This window comes from Trachemys scripta, chromosome 6 (genome assembly GCF_013100865.1).
Source record: "Trachemys scripta elegans isolate TJP31775 chromosome 6, CAS_Tse_1.0, whole genome shotgun sequence".
NCBI lineage: Eukaryota > Metazoa > Chordata > Testudines > Emydidae > Trachemys > Trachemys scripta.
In genome coordinates, this window is record NC_048303.1 from 94867899 (window position 1) to 94893045 (window position 25147).

At 40.4% G+C, this 25147-nt stretch overlaps 1 protein-coding gene across 2 annotated transcripts in view; it reads left to right on the top strand.

Annotated features, from left to right (window-relative positions):
* Positions 1-24665, top strand: part of PCSK5 (proprotein convertase subtilisin/kexin type 5) — a 294987-nt gene extending 270322 nt beyond the window's left edge. For both annotated transcript variants that reach the window (XM_034773743.1, XM_034773744.1), the window contains 10 exons: positions 9287-9370; positions 9976-10171; positions 13200-13417; positions 14449-14685; positions 15278-15508; positions 17623-17800; positions 18241-18458; positions 20731-20831; positions 23002-23188; positions 23704-24665. In XM_034773743.1, the coding sequence (XP_034629634.1) occupies positions 9287-9370; positions 9976-10171; positions 13200-13417; positions 14449-14685; positions 15278-15508; positions 17623-17800; positions 18241-18458; positions 20731-20831; positions 23002-23188; positions 23704-24119 (2066 nt within the window). In that variant the 3' untranslated portion in view covers positions 24120-24665. The remainder of the gene's footprint in view (positions 1-9286; positions 9371-9975; positions 10172-13199; positions 13418-14448; positions 14686-15277; positions 15509-17622; positions 17801-18240; positions 18459-20730; positions 20832-23001; positions 23189-23703) is intronic.
* The last annotated feature ends 482 nt before the right edge of the window (positions 24666-25147 follow it).

The window sequence follows — 25147 nt, forward strand, 5'->3', positions numbered from 1 at the left end:
CCTTCTGCTAGGTGGTGTTGGTAGCAACAAGAAAATGTTCGCACTAGTAGCTCATCTCTAATTATTGTGTAATGTTTCCAAACTAATGTACTTCCTATCCATTAAAAGGTGTTGTGCCCAACAGAAGCATATTTCTTATCTGCAAAAACAATATATGTAGAGGCCCTGAATTTGCTTTTATTTGGCATCTAGATGCTTTCTTCTGGTTACAATTATCTATAACTATGAATAAATAATGACACATAGGAATTTTGTCTCATCTGAGGATCTCATTTTGTTCCACCAAGGCAAGTAAGTATTATTATTCCCATTTGATTCCCATTTATTCAGGACTGAGCCACAAGTAAAATGACATGTCCCAGGTCACACAGTGAGTCAGTGACAGAATAAAAACCTCAAGTCACTTCACTCCCACTCCCTGCTATAACCAAACAAAATACACAGCTAGCTGTGTCATGTTCATTAGGGTGGCAATCTAGTCAAAATCCCCGAACCCCCATAGTTTAACTCAATAACTACCACGAGTGCCTTTGAAAAAGCTTCTTAAATCTTTTTATATTAAAAAGTATGCTAAAAAAGTGAAGGCAGACAGGATTGTGGCTGAGGTGTGTTGGACCTTGATCTCAACTCACAAATAACAATGCCATTACCTTCATCTCTGCTGGACTATGTCTGAGCACATGGATCCAGACAATATAGCTGAAAATGTTACAATGGATTTAGTAACTGAATTGACCATTCATATTGGACAAGTTGGTTCATAACCAATCTTTTGAGTCTCCGTGAGACAAAAAACTTTTGTCTCAGTTTGGCTCCTAGACAAACAAGTTAAAGGGCACTATACCAGAGCATGCTAAGAGATAAGTCAATGTGAAGGCAGAATTCATTTACATTTTGAGAGATTAATGTAGGTAGGACAGGATTAAAATCGCTTTCTGGGTGTAGAGTATACATTTTTTGTATGTCTAACTTTCACTTCCATTTCTTGTGTGAGGATAAATAGAAGACCAGAATCATGAATTTTCATGAGTATATAGACCAACGTCTAAGACAATGTGTATATAAAAACTTCCTAAATTATACTTATTTTGTGGGTACTCTTGTGGGCTAACAATTCAATTCCAAACTGGGAATTTGTTAATAAATCATATCAAGGCCTGAAATAAGGAAACAGAGCTTGTCTGGCATCCAGACATTTCAAAGGAAAGGCAAGCCAAGAAAAAAAAAATGTTTGAGCTCTGTGTTTGTAGCTCAAAACATCTGTATTTTATCTGATGTACCAGATGATGAAATGACTTTGGGAGCCAGGAGACATACTAGTGTAGGCTTGATTCACCAAGTGATTACACACACCCTATCAACTGGACTAGACATTTTGCAAGCTGAAATCAGGTCTTAATTTTGCCAGTTCACTGGAAATACCACACCCTGAGCTTGTATGCTCCTCAGTCAGACAGTGTAGCCTTGCGTATTCTTTTGCGAGGTGCAAAGGACATGTTTCTGTTACAGATTCAACATGGAGTATGTGCCTCTTTACATGCAAATCATTTCAAAATAAAATTAGTCATTAATTATGTAAGGTAAGTATACAGCCAGTACAGCTCATATCACACATTGTAACACAGAATGGAAGTAGCATCCAAAAAGAAGCCATTGCGAAGTGTACTAGAAGCCTTACACCAACTGCATGTGCCTGTGCACATTTTCTTTCCCTAAATACCAAATTAAACAACAAGAATTAAAAAACATAACATGTTAATAGAGGGTTGGTGGGGAGAAGACAAAATATTCAGAAATTAGAGGATTACAGGAATTACAGGCCAGCTGGTACAATTCTTTATAGGTCCACTAATTTCAGTGTAACTATGTTGATTTACACCAACTAAGGATCTGGCTCTAGGTGTGCATTTTGTGGTGTATCTGGAAAGAGATGTGAGACTAGTGAGGGGATAGGGACTAGTGGATAAGGCAGAGAAATGGGGAATATGGAATAAGGGGGAGAGGAGGAGAAAAAAATCTAGATGGAAAATTTTATGACATTTACAGAGGAGGATTTAGCACCATAGAAGGAGGTAGGGGACTTTTTTAAATAGCATCCATATGTGAAATGTAACTCTGTCAGAGGCAGACAACACTTATTCACTAACCTATACATATTTTTCATCATCCCCATTGGAGTTGCATGCAGATTTTTTATTCGAGGCATTCATTCATTAAATTAATCTTATGGCTGTTATGTGATAACCAGCCTGGGAATTAATGGTTACTGGGGGTTGTGAATTACTTCTCACCTAACCTACCAGTACCCTTGAATTTATAATTCTCATAAGTCTTTGAGATGGGATAGGTTCTAGTATTTTATTACCTCTGTATATTGTTTTCATTATGTTTTATCATGTCTATTTAATTGTAATTAGCTTTTCGAGATATGTGGTCTATTTTATGTATTTTTATTCAGGGCTGTATCATTTTTGCAAGGCCAGTGCCATAAGCAGAATAAAATCTAACAAACTAAACAGCATCCCCACTGGAAACAACTGGCTTTCATTCAAATCACATCCTTACTACACAGTATACAGACCAAACAGGTCACCTTCTAAAAGTAATGTACACATGGTTACAACCCAGGCAGTACAGCTCCTTCTATGTGCCTCACTGCAGCAATGTATTGCATGTTTTTGACTTTGGGTTTACAAAAAAAAAAATTTTCACAAAAAAAATCAGGTTTTCTTTAGCAGAACCTGCTGTATTTTCAATTAGGAAGCAAAGGAGAGTAATTGCAAATGTGGGTGGAGAGCCAGTTTGCTATCATGAACTGAAATAAATTAACTTTTTAAATCCCTTCTCCCTTATATATGAGCATAAATAAATGTGGTCCCTAAACAGAGAAAACAAATGTACTGAGTCCATAGGTGGTTTTTATAAATGTGAATAAAATGGTTTGATCCTAAGCTGCACAGGTGTGAAGGATTGTTGTGTGCATAAGCACAAGGTAAAAACTAACGAGCAGGCCAGGGATCACAGGGAAACCGACCATGCATTAATGAGAACTCTGCTGTGGCTGCCTAGCAGCATGAGAAAGACTAAAGAATGGACTGTAGAGCCCTGGAGAAGGACTGGGATCCCACAGGTCCCACTGCCATAATAGCAGAAGCAGAACTAAATATAGTCCCATACAGAGCTCTACTGTACAGCTAAGTAGCTAATTTGAATGCTGAGGATCGCATTTAAACCAATGTCTCTTCAGACACACCCATTCATCCTGCATTCTTGAAAGTGAGTAGGCATTCAAGAAGCTTCAAGTTTACTTTCACTCAATGTGAAAGATTACATTGGATATTTTTGAGGATGGGTGTACTCTTTCTTTAGGTCTGTAGCAGATGAGTCTAAGGGAAATCTTAAGTAGAAGCACGAGAAAGATAAAAAGTAACTGTAGGGACCCTTGACTTCAGTACCAACATGGTCAGGATATCACCCACTGTTATCTTCCTTAGAACAAAGTTCCTTGTTCAGTGTTAAAAGAAATCAATGCTTACTGTGATTGTTTATCACTGTCCCATGTCCTGTTGTCGGAGGTAGACTGACATTTTGAACTAGCATAAATAAGAAAGGAAGAAAATCAAAGTTGAGCCCTTCCTAAAACTTTCAGTTTGATAAGATCATGGAATGGCCTGAACAGATGGAATGCTACCCGAACTGCCATAAAGTTTAACTCAGAAAGTGGCAAAAGTACAAGTCGGTTCCCTAGTTTCTGCAATGGGGGAGTGAAGCTGAAAATATTTATAAATTGCTTGCCTTTACTGATGAAGGAAACAAGAATCAACATGATATTGAGGCAGATTCTGGCCCCAATGGAAGCTTACATGTGTGACATTTTAGTTTCTGCAAAATCATCCAAGCTCTGAAGGTCTGGAAAAGGTTTTTTTGCATTTTTTTTAAACCAGCAGTGAAGTAGCAAACATTATCATCAATAAGCTTCAGAGTAAACATTCCATATATATGAATAAGGGCAGTCCACACTTCTCTCTGACTGACGTATTATTTCAGGCTGTCTGCTGAATTAGCAAACGTCATTGCAATAGTGGACATCTGGCTCACATATTTAAAGTCTTCTTCGCAACCATAAGGATTAGAGATTTCAATTTTTAAATGAAAGCTTAGATTCCAGAGCCCAAGAAGGAATCCTCCAGATACAGGTAGCAGCTGGCCAAGCAGCCATGAGCTGGTCTCATTTAATGCTTGGTGTAATATAACTATTGAGGGGTACAGTAGGTCAGAATGCAAGGCTAACTGCCAGAGCTGGCAATTCTTTTTTGTAGTCTCATCAACCTTTTTACTTCAGAGATACAACTCCTCCACTAACTAATTCTACTGCTTCCTTATGGAAGAATTCTACTTGCCCACATGCCCAGAGTGAGTAAGTAATGGGTCAGTGACAAGTAAAATATTGTGTGGCAGAAACTGGCCATCTGGTTTCTCATTATCATCAGAGCACAGGCCAATAAATACATTTTGTCCCTAGGCTGGCAAATTTTCTTGACAACTTTTCCAGACTGTTCTATGTATAAAAACATTGGTCCCATCACGGCAGGTGCAGTGCACAGGGATGTACCACAAAATCTTTTTCAGTATATTACTCATTTTGAAGGATATTTAGGGCATCACCCGGACTACTTTGTTTTTTCAAAATGAGGGTCCAATTGCTACTATTAAAATAAATGACAGTTTTGAAGCAGGGAGAACTCGACAATTCAGAATTCAGACAGGCCCAATTAATTGCAAGCTTTTCATATTGGTGCTAGGAAGAGAATCCTCCAGTTGAGGGTTTAAGTATTTATTTCAGATTGGAAAGTTATAAACTAAAGTAGAGTAACTGGATTATAGAAATTTTCTTGTGTCTCCCAGGAAAAATATCACAAAAGCTTAATTGCTTGTGCATATTCCCCTCTGGTGGAGACTGTAATGTATTGCAAAGACTGACTATCACAAATGTTGCCAAGAAAAACAAACATTAAACTATAATCTTGATCGCTGAAATATTTCATTGTAAATGAAAGTTGATATTTCTTAATTGTAAACAGTTAAATGTTTTCAAGACAATTTTTCTATAAACATTTCTCAGCAGTTAAGTGTCTCTGTCTTAGCCTTATCTAATTACTATTTATTATTTATGTTGCCTGAAGTGTCAGTCAGGATCAGAGTCCCATAATCTTGGCAGAGGCTACTACAGCTATATTTCTGTTTCCCTTTTTTAATCTTCATAACTGGTATTAAATGACAACACTTAGAACAGTTTTCCCTGTCTACAGAGTGGATTTCAAAGGAAATAAAATATAAAAGACATCAGTGGAAAAGGGGCTGCATATGTGACTGCTGAGAAGTTACATAAAATTTTGTATTCCATCTTGATACAAGAAAATCTCAATTTCTGTGGGAAATCATTGTAGCCTTGAGAAAGATTGAAAGTGCTAAGAAAGGATAGAGTGACCTTAGAAATGCAATAGATTCCAGGAACAGATGGTATTCAGTTCATGTGAGGTTTCTGAGGTAAATAAAGTGAGAAACATTCTTAGTTAACAACATGGCTATGGAATAGATCAACAATTCTTCAAGATGATCATAGTGTGGGGCTTACTTTAACAAGAAGGAACCAAGCCAGATGACAGGATTTGCAGACAGTGGGTCTCCCCTCAGTAAGAGAAAACAATACAGTATATTTAAGGATAGGAGAATAAAAAGCCTGAAAAAATATCACCTAATAGAATCAATTCATGTAAGAAAATGATACCTAACATTTTCAGAGTATTTTTTTAAAAATACTCAATAAACAAGGCCCAATAAACACATTTTACTTGGTATTCCACAAAGGGCTTGTTCAAGTCCACAATAAAACATTAAGTGAATAACTATGAACGGAAGGGGCAAAGTCTTATCAAAAACCAGCTGTAGTGAATTGCTGCTCCTCAGAATGAAGAGAGAGATCAGTAGTGAGGTTCTTAGCAGTCTGTCAAGGCTACTAGAGTCTTCATGATTAGGGAAACTAGTGTGAAGTTTGCTGATTGCTCTGAGTTGTTTTGATTAGTAACATCCAGACAGTTGAGAGAGAGTCCGGATGGCTTTTAAGTGTGTTCAGCAATCTGACAGTGGATGCCATATAGCATGATAAGTGTACAGTAGTATATACTGTTAAAAGTTAGAATTTCATAGATCATAATGGGTACTGAAATTGCAGGCCTCTCAGAGGAAAGAAATCATCATAAAGAGCCCAGTGGAACATCTGTCCAGTGTGTAGCACAAAACAAACAGAAGCTGCTTGGGTGTGAGACAGGACCAAGGTAACCCTCTAAGTGTAAAATCAATAACCAAGGATCTTAAAGTCCTACTGACTGCCAAACCCAGCTTTTTAGAGCCTAGCTCAAAGAAACAAACATTGCCCTTCAAGGTTATATAGTAAGGCTTCATGAATCCTAGACTCTATGAACTTAACTAAAATGAATAACTCTATGAAGCTAAAGTTGCAATCAAAAAGCATTCCCCTAGTCCTGCCCTGCAAAAGTTTTACCTATCCCCTTACTGTCCAGTTTCAGTGCCCTACAGTCCAGTTCTCTTATAGTGTGTTGGGAGAGTGGCTTAATTCATCACAGCTGGCCCAGCCCTACTACTCTGACAGTGCATGCGCTAAAGGCATGCAGCTGTGGACTTTCCTCTACTCACAGAGAGATAGTTAACACTCTCCCTGCCAACCTGGAAGGAGAGCTAGGGATAGGGATAGAAAACAATACAGTGTTTGCTGATGGTACATACTGTAGTCCTGAGCTCTGTTTTGGGCACCATACCTTTGCTATTGCTAAGAAGGAATAAATCTGGATAAGTACAATGAGGCTGGTGAGAGGTATGATAAAAATAACTAAGACTATTAAAACTGGAAAGAAGAAGAGTTAGAAGGGGCTTAATCTAGCCTTTAAGATTATAAAGGATATAAGAAGAACTGATCCATCCTTCCTTGTTTCCTTGTCTCATAATTAAGGTTAAGATTTTGTCACAGTTACTTTTAGTAAAACTCAGACAGGTCATGAGCAATAAAAAAAAAAAAATTTCACAGGAGCCTGTGACCTGTCTCTGACTTTATTAAAAATAACCAGGGTGGGTAGGGCTGGGGGGAGGAGGAACGACAGCTGAAGTCCCAGGTGGCCAAGCCACCCACAGCCCCGGCTCCAGTGAGCACAGTCACAGGGAGGGCATACAGCACCCGCTCCGGAGCAGGCTGCAGCCGCGGGGCAGGGGTGCGCAGCGAAGGCTGCAGCCGTGGGGTAGGGGTAGACAGGCCCAGCTCCAGCTGCTGACAGCTGAAGTCAAAGATGTCACAGAGGTCTGGTAAATATATGTCAGAGGCCTTGGGATCAACCACCCTCTCTGCTTGATTTAGAGACGGGAATTGCACTTGGATCTCCTCCATTGCGAAAAGGTGTCCTAGTCACTCAGCTATAGGACTTTCTCAATCTCTCCTGTTGAAAGTGTTCCACTGTGCCTAAATAATGAATTAGTCATGGGAAGAGGGAATTGAACTTGGGGGCATCTACAGTAGTTAGAAGCTCGCTAACCCCTGTGCTACATGAGAGCCTAGCAATAAAGGTTTTTCATTCTCTCCTGTTGAAGCTGTTCCACTTTATATAAACTACTTGACTAGCCATTGAGGCTATGAGCGTGACTGATTCTATAGCCTTCTGGTTACAGTACTCCATGAGGCAGTGGGAGAGCCAAGGTTGAGCCCTCGCGCCAATGACTACATCATTATTTATACCCAATGGAACCATTTCAACAGGAAAGAGCCAGACTGCCCCAGGGGCTAAGGTGCTCTTCTGCAATGTAGATAACCCAAGTTCAAATCCCTATATTACATCCAGTAGAGGGGGGAATTAAACCTAGGTCTCCTATGTTCCAGCTGATTGCTCTCATCACCGCCACCACAGCAGTTATTAGGAGGCACCACCTCCTTCAGTCATTTTGTGAACAGCACCTAAGTCCCCCAAAAAATTGTTTTGGCCAAAACTGACAAATTTGTATCAAATTCATGAATCGTTTTGGGTCAACTGAAACCTCATTTCTCTGTGAATAAACTATTGGTCTGAAAAGCTTCACCCAGAACTAGTCATGGATTACAGAGAGTAGAATGGATTAAAGAGAGTGATACCTATCAATTGTAAAATGCTGCTGGGATGTATGTTAATAACTGTTCAATATATCCAACACGGAAGGGAGTACTATGTACATCCACAAAGGTCAAATGCATATTGATCCAAAACAGGGGTAGCCAAAGTACAGGTTGGTCAAACACAGCAGTGTCCACCCTCATCTTTAATAAGGAAGACTAGACTGAAGGGGTTCCAGAATCCAATGCTACATCTTCATTTGAGCAGCTTTTTGCCTGGATCAAAATGAAGAATTGCATGCTGGGACCTATGGCATTCACAGGCTACCCCATGCACATTATGTATGTACCTCAGGCTCCTGGAAATGTGGACATCAGCTGGGCAAAGTCTATGCAAACATTACCCCAAATTTCCCACTGAGAGTGTGAAGTGTAAATTTGCAGATAAAAAGATTCGATAAGAGGAACATGAAGGATTCTTCCTGATGGGGAGAACTGGGAGATTATTGATACATGGTGAATACATCTCTTTCCAGGCACTCCCTTCTTCCCCTTCATATTCTTAATTCACTTCCAAGGAACTCCTAAAATGTGTTAGGGAAATAATGTAACCAACTAGCATGAAAGCATAATACAAATTCTTCATTCAGCAGCAGTCCCCTAACCATATATTCCGCTCCTCCGCCCTCTCCCCCAGATAAAATGTGTCTGCATTTACCTATTTGTGGTGTAAATTCTATGACCATCCACACCACCAACCTGAAATTACCAATAATAAGCTAAAATAGCCTCTGCACTTGCAATAAACACTCTAGAACAATGCCAAACTGGATTTGAGGGTGCCCTTTGTATTTTATTTTTCTACACTAATCCTTTACTGATCAGCCAAGAATATGTGATTGAATTAAACTGTCAATTGTCTAATTTCAAGGAATATAATGAGACTTTTATGGCTGTAAATAGTTAGGTTTTTTTAAATAGCTCTGAGTGAATCTATGTAGAAAAAGCAAATAGGAAAGTTCCCAGACTGAATGAAGGTGCACTGCCTACTTGTCCTCCTAAAAGTGCCATTGATGATCCAGTCCCTACTAAGACTAAACAGGGTAAACAGCAGTATTTTTCCCTCTTCCTTCCCAGACTCAAAAAAACAGTTCCAACAATGTGATGATTCATGTTGGACCTGTGATAGAGCTGCCGAGGTGTGCACTTCATGTCCAGAAGGTAAGTGACATTCAGCTTCTTTGGGAAGAGTTTGTAGTTGGCTAGATGCTTCGGTATATTATATATTCCCAGGGAATATTTTGGTTAATGGATAGTAGAGGGTTGTTTAATCTAGCAGATAAAGGCACAGCAAGATCCAATGACTGGAGGCTGAAACTTGATACGTTCAGACTGGGAATAAACCATTTATTTTTAGCAGCAAAGGTAACTAGCCATTGGACAAACTTATCAAGGGATCTGATTCCCTACCCACTCAACCAGAAGTTATGGGCTTAATCCAGGAATTATTGGGTAAAATTCTATGTTATTCAAGATGTTAGCCTGGATGATCATCATGCTCCCTTCTGGCATTAAAATCTCTGAGTGAGTTGGCCATAAGACTGACCTTTTTGGAAAATAGCTTAAAAGAATGTTGCAGTTTTTAAAAAAATGGGAAAAAACCCTAAATTTTGGATTTGCAGGAAATGCAAAGTTAAGGTTCCATTTTTAAAAGAAGAAACCCACCAATATGCTACTGCAGGTTTGGCCACCACAAACAAGATCCCAGAGTTATTTTATTAAGCCTTCTCAACTGTGCCATTTCATTGGGGTGGGTGTATTGCTAGGGAGATTTCTTCTTGCTGAGAGCTGTGTACGTACATGCCCTCGAGGGACTTTTGGCGACCTGAAAAGTGGGAAGTGTGAGAATTGCACAGATGACTGTGAAAACTGCTCTGGCCCCAGGCACTGCCTGAAGTGCCGATCTCAGCCACAGCGGCCGCTCTACCTACATGAAGGCAGATGCTTTCAGGAGTGCCCCACGTAAGTTGTTGTGTATTTTTTCCCTTGTTTTGTTGATTTACACCAACTTTCAAGTTTGCTCACTAATTTTTAACTGTGCCACTTGTCTCCATAATTTAGGTCCTTCTAGATAGGACATCATAAACTCCTGTTATGGAAATGTTAATGTACCATTTTGGCCATCAGAAATTATGATGTGCTGAAACAATGTATATGTATACAGTTGGATGAAGTAATTTACTTTACTCTTGTTAGCAGAGGCTACATGTGAATGTAAGTAAGTAAAGTTAAGCAATAGGCGTGAAATCCTGAAGTCAATGGCAAAACTCCCATTGATATCAATGGGGCCAGGATTTCACACTCAGTGTAGATCTTCACATTGACTGAAAGTAACCCTCAACAACCTTCTCTACCCTCTCCCTTACCCCCAAGAATACAGGATAAAAAAGAGGCAGGGTATGGGCACAGAATGGGGGTGTCTGAGGAGTTATGGACTGAAGCACAATCCTGAACATGCAAATGGGGAGCTTAATCATATACTATCTTCTTTGTTTTTTTCTCCTACTATGCATCAGTAACCTGGCAGTCGTTCAGCAACAAAGGTTCCCATTGACTCCAATGAGCATTGATCAGACCCTAAAGCAGATCAGGTTCCACTGCACTCTATATCCTGCTTATCACTAGTTACCAAGTGCATGTATACATAATGCTCTATGCTGTGTAGGATCCAGTCCTTAGTGGCCACCACTTAGTTTCTTTCTTTTGGGAAAACACGTCCAACCTCTTCCTCTGTGATTTACACTAATTTATTGGCTGTATTTTCCTACCACCATTTGCACATCTGCTAACTGTATTAAGTAAATCAGAGCATCAAAGGGACAGATTCTGATCTCATATACACCAGAGTGAATCTGGAATAACCACATGAAAGATATAACTGAGATCAGAATCTAGGCCAGGGTGGGTTCTTTCAGCCTACCCATGCAAAAAATGAACTAAAACCCACTGATTGCAAAATAATGCTGTAGCGTTATTACACTAACTTGTGTGTGTTTCCAGAACCCATTTCCCACATTTTTTGCATGGAATCATGCAATTTAATTCACCTTGTTCATCTATACCTGCTGCATCCCCCCCACTTTTTGCTGTCTTCCAGAGTATCTTGCCAGACCCATTCATAACAGGGTTTCAGATACTGGCCTTCCTATAACAAAGTCAGCCCGAGTTAAGTTTCAAATTTCAGCCCCTAGGATATTTTACATTACATTTATCACCTACCCCCATTTGCAAGGTATCACAGAGAAACACTGGTGCTCTCATGCAGTTCTAAATGTCTTCTTTTAGAAGCAAAGTAAGTACTGTAGTGTGCAGGGAAGGTGTTCTAGATATCTTACTAATCCACTACTCTCTTGTGACAGAGGCATTTAGAAAGAGTGAATCAGCAAATGCCTGAAATGCCAATAAAGCACTGGAAAGCACCCCTCTTTGTGAAGGCTGCCTGGGTGTATGTGTTAGTGCAAAGTAGATATTCTGCTGGCACTGCTTTCTATGCTTGTTCCTTCCTCAGTTTTAGAAGATGACTGCATAGTTTTGAATTAGTAATGATCTCAAACAGGTTATTGGCCTCTCTCCATATATTTCTTTTCAAGATCTTAAGCAGAATGAAATGTGCCTCCAGCCTGCCCTTCCGTCTCCTTTCGTCTATGAGATACAGGCCAAGCCTAGCGAATATTTTATTATGATTAATCCTTCCAAACCTAGAATGACTCTGGTTGCCCACAGCTGCTCTATGTCAGTCTGCTTAAAGTTGCTCTGCTTTCATAGTCCAGGGCACATTCTTTGTAGGATCAGATTATGTCGAAGTTCAGCCACAAATTGCATCACACAGATCCATGCTGGAATCACCATATTAGACGTACTGTCATCTGGTTATTAGAGGAGAGTTAGAGCTGCTTCTCAGAAAGGCTCCTCACCACTTACCCACAGGTTGTATAACACAGGTATCAGTGTGACACACTCCTGACAGCAGAATACACTCGCCAAAATTTTTATAGCTTCTTGAGTGACACTTCTTTTGGATGTGATCATGTTTTTCTAGCTCCTTCCTAAAAAAAATAAAATAGTGGAGATATCCTATCTGCTAGAACTGGAAGGGACCTTGAAAGGTCATGGAATCCAGCCCCCTGCCTTCACTAGTAGGACCAAGTACTGATTTTGTCCCAGATCCCTCAGTAGCCCCCCTCAAGGATTGAACTCACAACGCTGGGTTTAGCAAACCACTGAGCTATCCCTCCCCCCTCGCACCTCTACAGAGTTGTTGACCTTCCATTGTAGTGCCTTCTACTAGTGCAGGAACAGCTCATCCCTCCTGGTGCTGGGGGTGAGATCTCTCTCTTCCCTGATCCCCATCCCTCCCACTACTCAGGGGTATATCTTCTTTCTCCTTGTCCTACCACCATTGCAATGATATCTCTCTTCCTTCTCCTGAACCACTGATATCACTGCTGCAAGCCAGGGCTGCCCAGAGTGGGGGGCAAGTGGGGCAATTTGCCTCAGGCCCCGCAGGGGCCCCCACAAGAATATAGTATTCTATAGTATTGCAACTTTTTTTTATGGAAGGGGCCCCCAAAATTGCTTTGCCCCAGGCCCCCTGAATCCTCTGGGCAGCCCTGCTGCAGGCAGTGGCTTCTTCCTTCCATATTCTGTGCTTCTCCAGCCTGGGAAGCAGAAGGAGGACACGAAGAGTGAGTATCACAGTGACACCCTGGTAGGCAGAAGGAAAGAATTCATGGGAAACTTTGCTAATACCATGCAGCCTTCTGGATGCTGGCAATTTTGGTGCTGCTAAGGGATGATGTGGTGCAGTGAGCAAAATATCTTGTATGAGATGTATGGCACATAGCAGTTCTTTGTGAAATCTGTCCATTATGAAGCTCCTGGTTCACCCAATACATTTTTATTCCTCTATATTTGCAATAAACTGTGCCATCAAACTGTGCCAGAAATGTGCTCTGTCCTACCATTTGTTCTATTTGTCCTGACTCTCTAGGGGGTATTTTGCTGAAACTGGTACATGCATCAAGTGTAGTGGATCCTGCAAGACGTGTGAAGGAAATGCCACAAAATGTCAGTCCTGTGAAAGTCCTTTGCTTCTGGAGCAATGGGAATGTAAAAGCTCCTGTTCTGAGAAGCACTTTGCCACCAATGGAATCTGTAAACACTGCCCTGAGATGTGTCAGGAATGCATTCATGAAAGTGCATGCAAAGGTACTGCAGGGAATCAGCATGGCATGTATCCACTTGGCTAAGATAAGACCTGAAAATATATAGACTGGCAAACATTTGTTGAAAGAGATAGTTCTTCTGTAGTTAACAAAAATGAGAAAAGTAACTTTAATTTAATTGTTAAGCTACTCAGGATGGTGCTAATGAGCACTGTATCACATGATAGGATTTTTAACCAGATAGAGCTAGGAATGACACATGTTCAGTATTCCTTTTTCTGTTCTTTTTTTGTGTTTCAAGATATTCCTCAGGTCCTGGCTTTCCACTGCCTGGCAACTCAGGTAGTCATTTACATTTGTACAAGGTGGATGCAAAATGCTACCATTCTAAACTAGTAGCATTTTACATTGACATTACACAGGTGCAAATGGCTACACAAGATACAGAGCAGTGGAGAATCAAGCCCACTGAGTGTTCATGCAATTAATGATGAGTGAACCACAAAAGTTTTGGGGATTCTGTTTAGTTGGACTGCTCACCCCAAAGTTTGAATGGTTGTGTGAATTTCAAGGGCAGGTAAAACTGAGCAACTATCTGTCAACCTGGAAGTGTAAAAGTGGGTGACAGTGAAAGGTAATGAAAAAATGGTTAAACTACAAGGTTAAAATAAACCCAAAGGTAGAGATCAGATCAGCCCATAACTCCATATCCTAACACATCCAGCCTCTGGGGAAATTCAGATCTGGATGCAAATATTCCAGACAGACCCTATTTCAGTAATGAGCTGAACAAAAGTTCAGATCCAAATATCCCTGAACTTTTGAGAAGTTTGGAATTAAATTCAGAGGTAACTTTGCATCATAGGCCCATCTCCATGCAGAGGCTCAATCTAGGTATAACCTGAATTTTAGTAAAGGCTCTAGGACAATTTTTGTTTTTTATTATTTTTCTGAACTAGTTTGTCCATCCCTAGATGTAATGCAGCAGGTGCTATATTCAGTTTTTGTTGGTTTTATCAGTAGAAGAAAATAAGCTGTTCTTTTGCTTAGCCAGCTGCTTTTCTTTTTCCTTAGTATGCATGGACCAGTTTTTCTTGCACAATGGGAAGTGTCTGCCGGATTGCCCTTCTGGCTTTTATGCCGACTCCAGGAGTTGTTCTCCTTGCCATGAGGACTGCAAAGAATGTGATGGGCCTGACTCGGATGACTGTAATGAGTGTGCCAGCAGGTCCTTTGTTTTGCACAATGGCGAGTGCTTTGGAGAATGCCCAGAAGGGACTTACTATGAAACAGAGACAGAAGATTGTCAAGGTATTATTTTTTTCCCAAAAATATGGAAACAGTCTTAAGTAGAACCGGTTGAATAGTATTAAAAGTGATTTGGGGGTGTTGTTTAATACATTTACCATTGATCCTGAAAAAGAGGAGAACTGCAAGGCGGCAAAATGTGCCAAAGCCACAACATTACTTAGTCTAGTCAAACAAGAGAAGACTGTGAGAAAGCCAGAAGTTAGGTGAATGGGCAACATAGTTGGAAATGAAATTTATTGAGAAGTGCAAGGAAATGCACATGGGAAGTAATAATTAGAACTACTCATACACATTACTGGTTTCTAAATTATATGTCACCATCCAGGAAAAAGACCAAGCATCGCTGGAGATGGTTCAGGGAAAACCACTGCTCAGTATGCAGTGGCAGTCAATAAAGAACGCAAACTGTTAGGCTATAGAAAGAATGGGATAGGAAATAATATTTAAACAAACACACAAACCTTTCTCCAGTTCCCCAAATGAAAATATGCCCCTGGGTGTATGTTCGCTACTTGACAAATTAAAACTACTTAAAAAAAATCTGAAATTAAAAAAAAACAGTGGTGAAATACTTGCTGTTTGTACATTTCAGAGTGTGACAGGACATGTCAGATTTGCTCCTCTTCCACTGCCTGCCTTACCTGTAAAGAGGGCATGGTGATGAACAGCCAGGGTCACTGTGTGACATCCAAGTATTGTTCTCTCACTGAGTACCACGATGAGCAAACTCAGACCTGTAAGCCTTGTCACAAGAGGTGTTCTCGCTGTACAGGGTCTGCTGAACATCAGTGTCTTAGCTGTCCAAAAAATCGGCATCTTCTCAGTAAGTATCATGCTTCTGCAGCCAGGTTTTATTTTGTCTTCTCCTTTGAAGATATGTGACATATGCAGATCCCCATTAATCATGGTGCTTCAAGCTGCACTTCTATTGCTCCTTTTCATGAAATGTCAAGATGGTTGGTCATGGGATCCATATTTCAACAGGCTGAAGCCAATCTGATCATTGCAAGTCCGGTATGACAGATAGCTTTCAGGTGTTTGTGCCACAATGCAAACATGCCAGTTGATTCTTTGGAGCTAGTCAAGAAAATCTCTTGGCCATATGAGACCAGCCCTGGAGTTTGGGCAGATATTTAGGTTTGGGCCTGACAAACTTTGAGGGCCAAAGCAGAACTTCTAACCATCATGACACTTTACGGCTAACAAAGAACTAAAACTTTTCTGTTACTTACTCTCTGCTTGCTTTCAACTGTCTGTTCCTACAGCTTTGATTACAAGTTGGTGACTTGAAAATCACATTAAGAACCATCTGGGTTCTTTTAGCCCTGCTTGCATATTTTGCAAATTCAAACTATTTTGCGCACATAAAACTCATGTATATTTGCAAATGTGGATTTGTTCAAATGCCCTGGCAGGTTCTGAGTGTGAAATATAGATATACTCACAAATATACAGACATCGTTAAGGAGACTTGCTGAAAAATTGTCCCCAGATCAATTCTCTGTTTGACTGCATTTCAAGCAAACCAATGTTTGAAGTAAAGAACAGAAGACTGGTTTGCCTGAGTAAGGACTGGGTGAATATTGAAAGTCCATCAGGATTTAGTATTTAGTGAATAGGTGCACATAAAAAACGAACAAAAATGAACATTTACAAAGTTCATCAAAGGCCAAATTTCCTCCAGAGAAGCGAGCTTCTGTATCAAAACTAGAGAAATGTTATTGTAAGATCAAATCCTGATATTTATGTATTTATTTAGTGAATTTGTCTTAAGGCAAAAATAAATAATTTTGCAGAGAAATACCATTTTAATCACACATTTCTTCTTGCTTGTAGTCATCATAGTGTGAGAATATGATAGAGATGTAATAGAGTTGGGCATTAACTAAAGCCTGTGTTCCCAATCCTAGATCCAGGCTTGAATCAGAGTTCCCAGCTCTGTACCAAATTTGAACACTGAATCACAATTCTTTGATCTTTGGAAAGTTCAGATGTTGATCCAGATTTTGAACCCGCAAGTTTGTGAGGGTACAGATTTGAGGGTTTGGTTCAGGCCCCTTTCCACTACTAATGAACAATATCATTTTGCTCATTACTGTTTCTCCCTTAGATTGAGATAGCTAGACAGGCAACCTGTAGTCCAGAAAGTGGCAAACAAAATATCGAAGAAATAATATTAGTAAGGAAAAAAATCTTCTCTTGCCTATCTGTAACCTGAGTATTGAAACACACAACACAAGAAAGATTATTTCACTTTGTTAGTAGTCATTGTTCTCCTTGAAGCCCATATGGTTAACTGTCTTAGTGCTAACATTACATTGCAGAATTAGGTTCTGTTGATTTCCCTCTGAAATCTCAATGAAACATTGTGATATTCATGATACGTTTGGCAGGACTGTAAGTGTGTTCTCCCATCACACAAAGCAGCAGCCAAGCTGCTCAATTATTCACTGGGATTAAAGCCTTTGAGCTATAAAGGCTCAAAATTCTCATAAATCCTATAGATGTGACCAAATATGCATCAAAACTGTGAGCTAGGTATTTAGAATCAAAAGCAGAAAAAACAAGAGATAAATGGTGCTGCAGATGGAGGGATAAAATTTCCTGAAGATTATTGTTTCCTTTGTATATTCTGATATAAATCGCAGATGCTGGTGGTTATTAATTATTATTATATATGATAATCTCTTGATATCTTTCAGGAATTAAAAAAAGACGCAGTCCTTGCCCTGAAGAGTTTACAGTCTACATTAGGCAGAGAAAATGGAGACAGACAAATGAAGGGATAAGAGTTAAAAGGCATAAAAATAATTAGTACAGCAGGGCACTCCCTTTCTGGCTCTGCTATAGAATCTGAGATGGAATATGTCATCTAGCCTCAATGGGGAGAAGAGAATATTGTATGTGATCCTTGGGTCTGCATTATTCCCTCTGCAGATACAACCTGTGTAGAAGTGTGTCCTGATGGATATTATGTTGACAGAGATGAGGGACGATGTTTCACATGCCACAGCACCTGTGAGACTTGCTATGGAAAACACAACACGCAGTGCCATACCTGCAGATCGGGCTGGTACAAACAAGGAAAGGGATGCGTACAAGTCTGCACAGTTGGGTAAGGCTCCAGGATGGATAGCTAAAACCTACATTGGACAGAGAGCTTTGCTAAACATGTAGCCTTCAATTCTGCTTTTTTTTCGATGAAAGTTTCTCATGTTATTTCTCTACACTAAGGGTGCTCTCTAGGGACAATTTAGGATGTCCCCAGCAAGGAAATATGCTGGAGCGAGATCTCCTGAGTCCTAGTCCACAGGCGCATCTGCTTACTTCATGACTGAATTTGCCCCACTGTTTTAGAAAGTGCTGCTCTTTCGCTAAACTCAGAGGCCAAATGCCAAACGTGCATTAAAGGGAACACCCTACATCCATTAAGACTGCGGTTTTGCAAAGAAAAGAGTAATCAAGAATGAAATCTTTGCAATAGCTGAGAGGAATGGATCTTTTCTGACCATGTAAACATTTTCATATCTTCACCTCTTCTAAAACTTCTTTTAGATATTATGCAAACAATGCCATCGGATTGTGCGAGAGATGTCACAAGAGCTGTAAAGAGTGTTTGGGACCTCAGCCCACAGACTGTCTGTCCTGTGATACATATTTCTTCCTGCTTCACTCCAAGAATGAATGTCTCCCCTCTTGCCCTGAATATTATTATGAGGATCGTGATACAAACACCTGTGAAAGATGCCACCCTACTTGCAGCTCCTGTGAAGGTAAGATCCTACATTATGTGCTTCTCTGCCACAAGAGCTTTAAAACATGATCTACATCTTCTCTCTCCAACTCTCTCTGCTCAAGTTTTTGGTAACACTGTGCAGTAGGAAACTTACACGTTATGCAAACATGTTCATTTATGAGAGTTGAACAGTTTTCTAATGATTCTGTACTTGCTTCGCCAACGTATCACTAGACAGATTTTAGAAGTCTGTTGGCTACTAATAATTGTGCTGTAAAATAAGCTCATTGCTGGACTCAGCACTTATTCCACTGTAGTCCCATTTAAATCAATGGGGCTACTCACAAAATGAAATACTACTCAAGCTCAGTAAGGGTATAAGAAGCTAAGGGGCTAAATTCTGATTCCCTTATTCACGTTGAGTACTGCCTTACTTTGTGACTAGTGACAGTCCCATTGAATGCACTACTCTGTGTGTGTCAGGGTTTCAGAATCTGGTTCCAAGTTCTCAGAGATGAATGATTCTCAAAGGAAGGGGCAGAAAATCGACAGCTAATGAAATAAATCAAACTAAAAGCACAGACTTTAGGGTTCAAGGGTAGTAGGACAAAATGTGTTTTGAAATACAGTCAAATATTTTTTGACGTTCACCTTGAGGCACCATCCATTTTGTACTAATGCCATTCTAATCCAACCTGGTGCTTATTTATTTATTTTTTTTTAAATTATCTTGTATCCAATTTTGAGCTGGGCAGTGTTATTCTCCTTGGACTTAGATGGTTTCCTTGTTTCTCTGAATGGCATCAAATGATAGCTACCAGGTGCTATTCTGTAGCTCAGAATGTACTATATGCATTGAAGAATGCAGATGGTTAATTACAACATAATAATATTTGAAAGCAACCCCTGGAATGAAACGTCCCCTTTGATATCTATTAAAATATAGTTGTACAGGCAAATTATTGCAATCAACAGCAATATTTTTGGCTTGGATTTGGAATTAGAAATATTGTTATAATTTACAATCTGCCTCCTACACATGATTTTGTATTTGTTTTGCCATTAATACTACTGGGCACATTTCCCACCATAGTTACAAAACCGGAGCGATTGAATATGAACGAGCCCACTGGTTAATAATCCTCCTCCTAAACAAAAAGTGTATGGCCTGTAACTGTTGTCACATTGCGGTGCTGCCCCAGCAGCACTGGGGACGAACTATGGTTGGAGAATCATGGTTCTTCTCCTGCTCCCCACTTGCTACAGGGGGGAAATAATTTATTCCAGCCTGGAAAACTGTGAAGTTCTGTTGATTGGCACTTTGAGGGGAAAGAGCCATGGCTCTACCCAGGTCCCTCCCTACTTTCCCCTCCATTTCCACACTTACTGAGACGGAGCAACAGCACAGCCCCTTTTTTGCACATGGAACCCAGTGCTGTGATCTGGATAACCTTAATCCAGCAGCACCGGGAGAGGGGGCTGTATGGCCATGTTAGGCCAAGTGACAATCTAGCCCTTACTAGTTGAGACAATGCTACTAATTTCACTCCTTTATCCACTTCTTCCATTTCTATTTTCTTCTTTTCTCACACAGCCATGGACATGGGGGTAAGGGAGATGGTTTGAAGTCTGATTGAACAGCCCCATTTTCATGTTAATCATGTCAAACCATCCACTTCAATACGCCACACAAGATGTGCATGTAACATTTGTATTTGCCTATGAAACTGTTTGTGTAATAAACCAAGCACACAGTGTTCTGTTAGTGCTTGTCTAAGGAAGCAAAACATTTTAGCATCCAGCAAATCATCTGAATCACTAATAGGAAAATGGCTCACACTCTTTTTGCCATATCCGGTAATGTTTATTTGTAGTGTTGTTATAGCCGTGTCAGTCCCAGGATATTAGACACACAAGGTGGGTGAGGTAATATCTTTTACTGGACCAACTTCTGTTGGTGAAAGAGACAAGCTTTCAAGTTACACAGAGCTCTTCTTCAATAAAACATAGACCTTCACACACACACCACTTGTCTCTCTCAGTAATCTTTTAGCATTTAATGAACTTAAAAATATACATTGAAAATATTTTTGAGCACCCAAAATTCTAATAGCACAAGTTTTTTTTTCTTAATTTATGGCTCAGGCACTTTTCAAATAGACTTCTTAATGCTAGGCATGTTCAGTACTGATACTTGATGACAACAAATGCCCTGTGTCATTGGTGGGAGCAGTTTAGCATAGTTTCCAAAGGAAGATGATAACTTTTCATATTCTAATATTAAACTGTTGCTTTATTTTCCTTTAAAGGGAAGGGAGCTTTCAGCTGTACGTCCTGTGTGTGGAGTTACCATCTAGCAGGTGGAATCTGCTATTCTGAATGTTTTGCTGGAGAATACAAAGTCCCAGAGGTACTATCTATACACAAGCATCTTCTCTAGAAAATATTTACATAATAATGGACTTGAAAACCAAAGGAGAAAAGCAGAGAAACAGTGTTTGATTCAAAATTCAAAAGTTATTTTTATTCCCCTCTTGGTGGAGAAGACATGACTCCAAATGCTTCTCTGAAATGAATGGAATTCCATCCTTGTAAAACAGGATTAAGTCAGACTACAATCAGGGCCTGAGTATGTGCAAAACAGAGGGGATCAAATGAGAGATGACCCCTATAATGGGGGATAGTTGAGATGTGTGGGAATGGGTGCTAGGCATTAGAACAGGCATTTCCTTACCTCACTTCCAAAGGATTCCAGAGGTGATGGATTTAATTCACATTTTCTTTTTTATCTTTTCCCAGTTGTTCTACCCACCTCAATTATCCTAGCAGCATTACTGAGCAGTTTCCTTCAAGGGTGTGTCATTATTATTAATAATTATTATTAATTATTTGTATTGTGGTAGAGCCTATGAGCCCCATAGACTCAGGTCCCATTGTGCTAGGCACTGTACAAATACAGAACAAAGACATGGTTCCTGCCCCATGAAACTTATATTCTAAGTAAGTTTCAGAGCTAGGCTGTGACTGAGTCTGATCTGTGTGTAACTGAGTGCCTCTGATGAGGTGCTGGCTAATGCCTTCAGCTGCCAAGGGCATTCAGCACTTCACAGGATCTGTCCCCCATGAGCCAGCAGATGGTAAGGAAGAGGGATAAGAGGGAAAATACTAATTTTCTCCAGTCATTGTAACACCAGCCATAGGGACCCAGCTCCAAATCATTTGCCATGTCAATGAAATGAGCTAGGCCATGTGGTTATTTGCTGATTGTCACATTTAAAATAACTATTAAGGGAATTGAACTGCATTAGGCTTCAAGAATGGAGGCTTACATTTTAAAAATACTCCACAATTTTATATTACTGTGGGACCTCGTTTTCAGTGTCGTTTTTATTACTGTTGATGACAGAAGAAATTACAGAGATGTGTGCAGCTCACCAAGACACTATATGGAAGCCACTAGTGGCTTCCATGTGTTACAGCTCCTGCTCTGCGTCAATTCACAGAAGATATGAGTTGTTACAGCTCCCAATTACAGTGCCTTGACTCTTTAGCTTACGATGTAGTAGCTCATGCTTTTAGTTCTGGAGGTGCCCCATTCATTCCTTGGTGTATCAGCCAAGATGGTGGCCATCACCTAAACCAGAGGTGGGCAAACTAAGGCCCGGGGGCCACATCCGATCCTTCAAACATTTAATCTGGCCCTCGAGCTTCCGCCATGGAGCAGGGTCTGGCGCTTGCCACACTCCAGCACTCCAGTTGGGGAGCGGGGTTGGGGACGTGCCCCACTCCTTGCATACCATGGCTCCGCGCAGCTCCTAGAAGCAGTGGCATGATACCCCTCTGGCTCCTACATGTAGGGGCAGCCAAGGGGTTTGGCACGCTGCCTCTGCTCCAAGTGCCACCCCCACAGCTCCCATTGGCTGGGAACCACAGCCAATGGGATCTGCAGGCGTGGTGTCTGTGGACAGGGCAGCGTGCAGAGCTGCCTGGCTGCACCTCAGTGTAGGAGCCAGAGGGGGGACATGCCGCTGCTTCTAGGAGCTGCTTGAGGTAAGCACCGCCTGGAGCCTGCACCCCTGATCCTCTCCCACACCTCAACATCCTGCCCCAGCCCATATCCCCCTCCTGCCCTCCAAACCCCTTGATCCCAGCCCGGAGCACCCTCCTGCACCCTCATCCCCAGCCCCACCCCAGAGCCCTCACCCCTCCCAGGCACACCCCAACCACCTGTCCCATCCTGGAGCCCCCTCCCACATACTGAACTCCTCATTTCTGGACCCACCCCAGAGCCTGCACCCCCACAGCCAGAGCCCTCACCCCCTCCTGCACCCCAAGCCCCAATTTTGTGAGCATTCATGGCCCACCCTACAATTTCCATACCCCAATGTGGTCCTCGGGCCAAAAAGTTTGCCCACCCCGACCTAAACACTATGACTAAATCCTGGTCCCAACTAATTTTGCCATTTATGTCCACGGGACCAGAATCCGTCCCCTCAGATTACAGCAGCATAGAATTGCCAGCTCCGTGCTGAAATAGAAAAGGAAAGCAAATGTGGTTTGATTGTGTTCTGTATCCCCAGAGAGACCAATCAGAATGTGAAAAATGCCATAATACCTGCATAGAGTGTAAAGGGCCTGGACCCCTCAACTGCACTGTGTGTCCAGCTAACATGAAACTCTACCTAGACGAGGGCCGCTGTGTGCAGTGCTGTGATGACTCTAATCTCACAGAAACCCAGGAGTGCTGCGACTGCAGTGAAACACAAGGTAGGACTGAGATGAAGAGAAATGTTGATATTTAATGACCTTGTGGTCTGTTGGGTGTTTGTTATGTTTCTTAAACTGATTTTCTTCTGAGCTGCAGAATTATCATTGCAGGACTTTGCTGCATACAAATGCATTTTTAATACACCATTGCCAGAGTATCTAGAGTCTCTCACTCACTGCTGCTATTTTAAAGGGTCAGATCCCAGCAGACAGCTTCCACGTCTTCTCAGAATGTTTCATGATCTGGTTGAATGGGAAATGCTTGTGTAAATAGGTGGCAAATTGAGGCATGCATTTTAAATTCAAGTCAAACTCACCCCAGGTGTAACTCCATTGTAGCTACTCAAAGTAGCTACAATGCTTTACCCCAGAGGTAAATTCAGTCCAACACATTTAAATTGTTAGTGGGTTTAAATGTGCTATTAGACAGAATACATAAACTTTCACCTAAAATGAAGTCCCCACTTTAACTATGTCATGTTATTCACATTTTTTTGGTTACCTTTAACTTGCAGATGAGTGTGTATTACAGACCATTCTGAACCTACCAACTCAAAGCAAAGGGAAAACTGCTTTGTTTGTTGCTACCTCCATTTTGCTGATCCTGTGCATTGGAGCCATTGTATTCATCTGGAGAAGATCACGAGCCAAAGCCCAGACAGTAATCAAAGGTGGGTACCAGAAGCTGACAGATCATTCAAAACCCTTCCCTTCTTACAAGAGCAACCACCATGACAGCACCAGCTATCAGGATGATCAAGTGATTGAGTATAAAGACTGGGATAAAGATGACGAAGAAGATGATGATGATGATGATATTGTATATATGAGCCAGGATGGCACAGTCTATCGTAAATTTAAATATGGACTTCTGGAGGATGAGGAGGAAGATGAACTGGAATATGATGATGAAAGTTATTCATTTAGATAATTTTTTAGTAATTTGTGTATTTTTCCTCCTTACTACCTTTCTCATTACATTAAATTAATTTAGTTAGGTTATAGGGCATATAAAATATTTTTTTCTCTGCATGACTGGGCTCAAGCAGAATTTTATGTTTATGGTAATTCTAAGAAAAAGGGATTTTAGCTATACATACTGTGAAAGCAGAGTTGTTTCTAAACTTTTGTTTCCAAAACATTTTATAAATCCTTGATGGGTCTTTCAAGAAGCAGTACTCAAGAAATGGGTTGGCTAAAAGATTCTTTTTCTGTATACTCATGTGTGGAAATAAAATATTTTCCAGTATGTATCTGTAAGTGCATAGGTATATAAAACAGACACACGTATCCAACTAGCACTTGCCAATCCCTTTTAAAAATATACTGATATAAACAAGACAGGCATATGTATCTACATGATAGATGTCCCTGGGATAGGATGTCACTTAATTATTTCTGTGTGATTAAAGTTTGTACTGTAGTTCACATTATAATGTGATTTTTCATATTTTACTCTTTTCCTTTCATAGTATTATCCAAAGCACTGGTAAGCCCCAAAATCTGACACATTTCTATAATCTTTTAAGTGCATTTCCTCAAAAATTTAATATCTCTGACATTCAGTTTTAGATAAAATTTGAGGTCACTCTGACCCTATTCCAAGTAGAATGTATTGCTGTAGCCATGGCTTGAATGAAAAAAAATCTGAAATATTTTATATGACTAACTCCTGTTTCATTTTTTTCTTAGTGAGTATGCATTTTAAGCAATATTTCATTTTGTAGAGACTTATTTGGACTTAGTACAAAGGAGTGCTTAGTCTATAAATATGTATGTGGAAAAATCTTGAGATTACAGAGAATTGTCACAGAACAGACATGAAACAACAGATTTATTAATCCTACTTTTCATATCTATCACAAATGGCTTTGGATGTTCAGATAATAGGAAAAGGAGTAATCAACACTGCACTGAAAAACAAAATGAAACAATGGAAGACAATAATGATTTTTTTAT